The sequence below is a fragment of the Rhinopithecus bieti genome, unplaced genomic scaffold (assembly GCF_001698545.2).
Source record: "Rhinopithecus bieti isolate Rb0 unplaced genomic scaffold, ASM169854v2 scaffold_14404, whole genome shotgun sequence".
Lineage (NCBI taxonomy): Eukaryota > Metazoa > Chordata > Mammalia > Primates > Cercopithecidae > Rhinopithecus > Rhinopithecus bieti.
Window position 1 is genome coordinate 558,233 of NW_016807824.1, and position 1,835 is coordinate 560,067.

General features: G+C 54.1%; 1 protein-coding gene across 1 annotated transcript; it reads right to left on the minus strand.

Moving 5' to 3' along the window:
* Nucleotides 1-288: 288 nt before the first annotated feature.
* On the minus strand, nt 289-1,441 carry H3-4 (H3.4 histone, cluster member). Its single transcript, XM_017883860.1, has one exon. The coding sequence runs from the start codon at nt 1,371-1,373 to the stop codon at nt 963-965; it is 411 nt and encodes a 136-aa protein (XP_017739349.1). The 5' UTR covers nt 1,374-1,441; the 3' UTR covers nt 289-962.
* Between the last annotated feature and the right edge of the window lie 394 nt (nt 1,442-1,835).

Consider the following 1,835-nt stretch of genomic DNA (forward strand, 5'->3'; position numbering starts at 1 on the left):
TGAGTTAACACACACAAGTAGCTGGACTTTTTTTTTTTTTTTTTGGTTTTGAGACTGAGTCTCACTCTGTTGCCCATGCTGGAGTACAATGGCATGATCTTGGCTCACTGCAACCTCCGTCTCCTGGGTTCAAGCAGTTCTCCTGCCTCAGCCTCCCAAGTAGCTGGGATTACAGGCGTGTGCCACCATACCTGGCTAATTTTTGTCTTTTTAGTAGAGATGGGGTTTCACCATTTTGGTCAGGCAGGTCTGGAACTCCTGACCTCAGGTGATCCACCCGCCTTGGCCTCCCAAAGTGCTGGGATTACAGACGTGAGCTGCCACGCTGGTGAAGTAGCTGGACTTCTAACCGAAAATAGGCCAAGATAACACATACTACTTGCTGGCCTTAACAGGCTGTCTAGGTAGAAGACTAGCTGGACTGGTAACCTCACTGGAAAGAAGCTGTGTGTACACACACACACACACACACACACACACACACACAGGACTTGTAACCTAATTTGAAAGAGGCTGAGCTGAGAACACACAAGACCAGCCAGCCTTCCAACCTAACTGTAGATAGGCTGAGTTGACACAACTAGCTGGGGTTGCTTACCTAACTGGAGATAGGCCAGTTACGCTACCCTCAACACCCTGTCCCCAAACAGACCAACCATGATTCTTATCTAAAGGGATAGGCCAAGTTAGCACCACACACGACTAGCTGGACTTGTAACTGGAGACAGGCTGGGAGGTAACGCGCATGAGTAGCTGGCCTCCTAACTGGACAGGGTGAACACAGGATTCGCCAGCCTCCCACCCTAATCAGAATTAGGTAAGCCAGCACCGGCCAGCGGAAGGAACACCCAAAACCCAAGAGCCTGGCTTGCTACAGCAACTCTTCCGACCAGGTGGGTGGCTCTTAAAAGAGCCTTTTGGGGTGAACGTTGCGCAACCTCTCAGGTGGCGAGATGGTCCTCCTAGGCCCGCTCCCCGCGGATGCGGCGTGCCAGCTGGATGTCCTTGGGCATGATGGTGACCCGTTTGGCGTGGATGGCACACAGGTTGGTGTCCTCGAACAGCCCAACCAGGTAAGACTCGCACGCCTCCTGCAGCGCCATCACGGCCGAGCTCTGGAAGCGCAGGTCAGTCTTAAAGTCCTGAGCGATCTCACGCACCAGCCGCTGGAAGGGCAGCTTGCGGATTAGCAGCTCAGTGGACTTCTGGTAGCGGCGGATCTCGCGAAGCGCCACTGTGCCAGGTCGGTAGCGGTGGGGCTTCTTCACGCCGCCAGTGGCGGGTGCGCTCTTGCGAGCCACCTTGGTGGCCAGCTGCTTGCGCGGCGCCTTGCCACCCGTCGACTTGCGCGCAGTCTGCTTCGTTCGGGCCATGACTTTGAAACTGTTGTCTCTGTTGTGTCCTCTGACCAGACCTCGCTGATTGCCTGCTTTTATAGAGCTTGCCGCGTTTTCATTGGCTGGCCTCAGGTGGCGTGATGACCTCCTACTCTCTGATTGGTCCACAGGGCACTCCACTCGGCCGCCTCTCCCTTATATTCGTGCCTGTTGGTCGTGGCCACCAGAGCTAGCAACAGCATTGTGAAGGGTTGATGCGGGTAGGCCACGGCGGTGGAGATCATCTCTCTCCAGCACAAGCTTCCTCGTGTCTCCTCAGCACTCCTCTTCTCCCTTCCTCATGACTTGGGTGGGAAGAGCCTTCCAGAAGCCAGTATGTGGCATTCCACTTTTTTAAAAAATTAATTTAAAAAAAATTTTTTGAGATGTTGCCCAGGTTGGAGTGCAATGGCCCGATCTCTGCTCACTGCAACCTCTACCTTCCAGGTTCAAGCGATT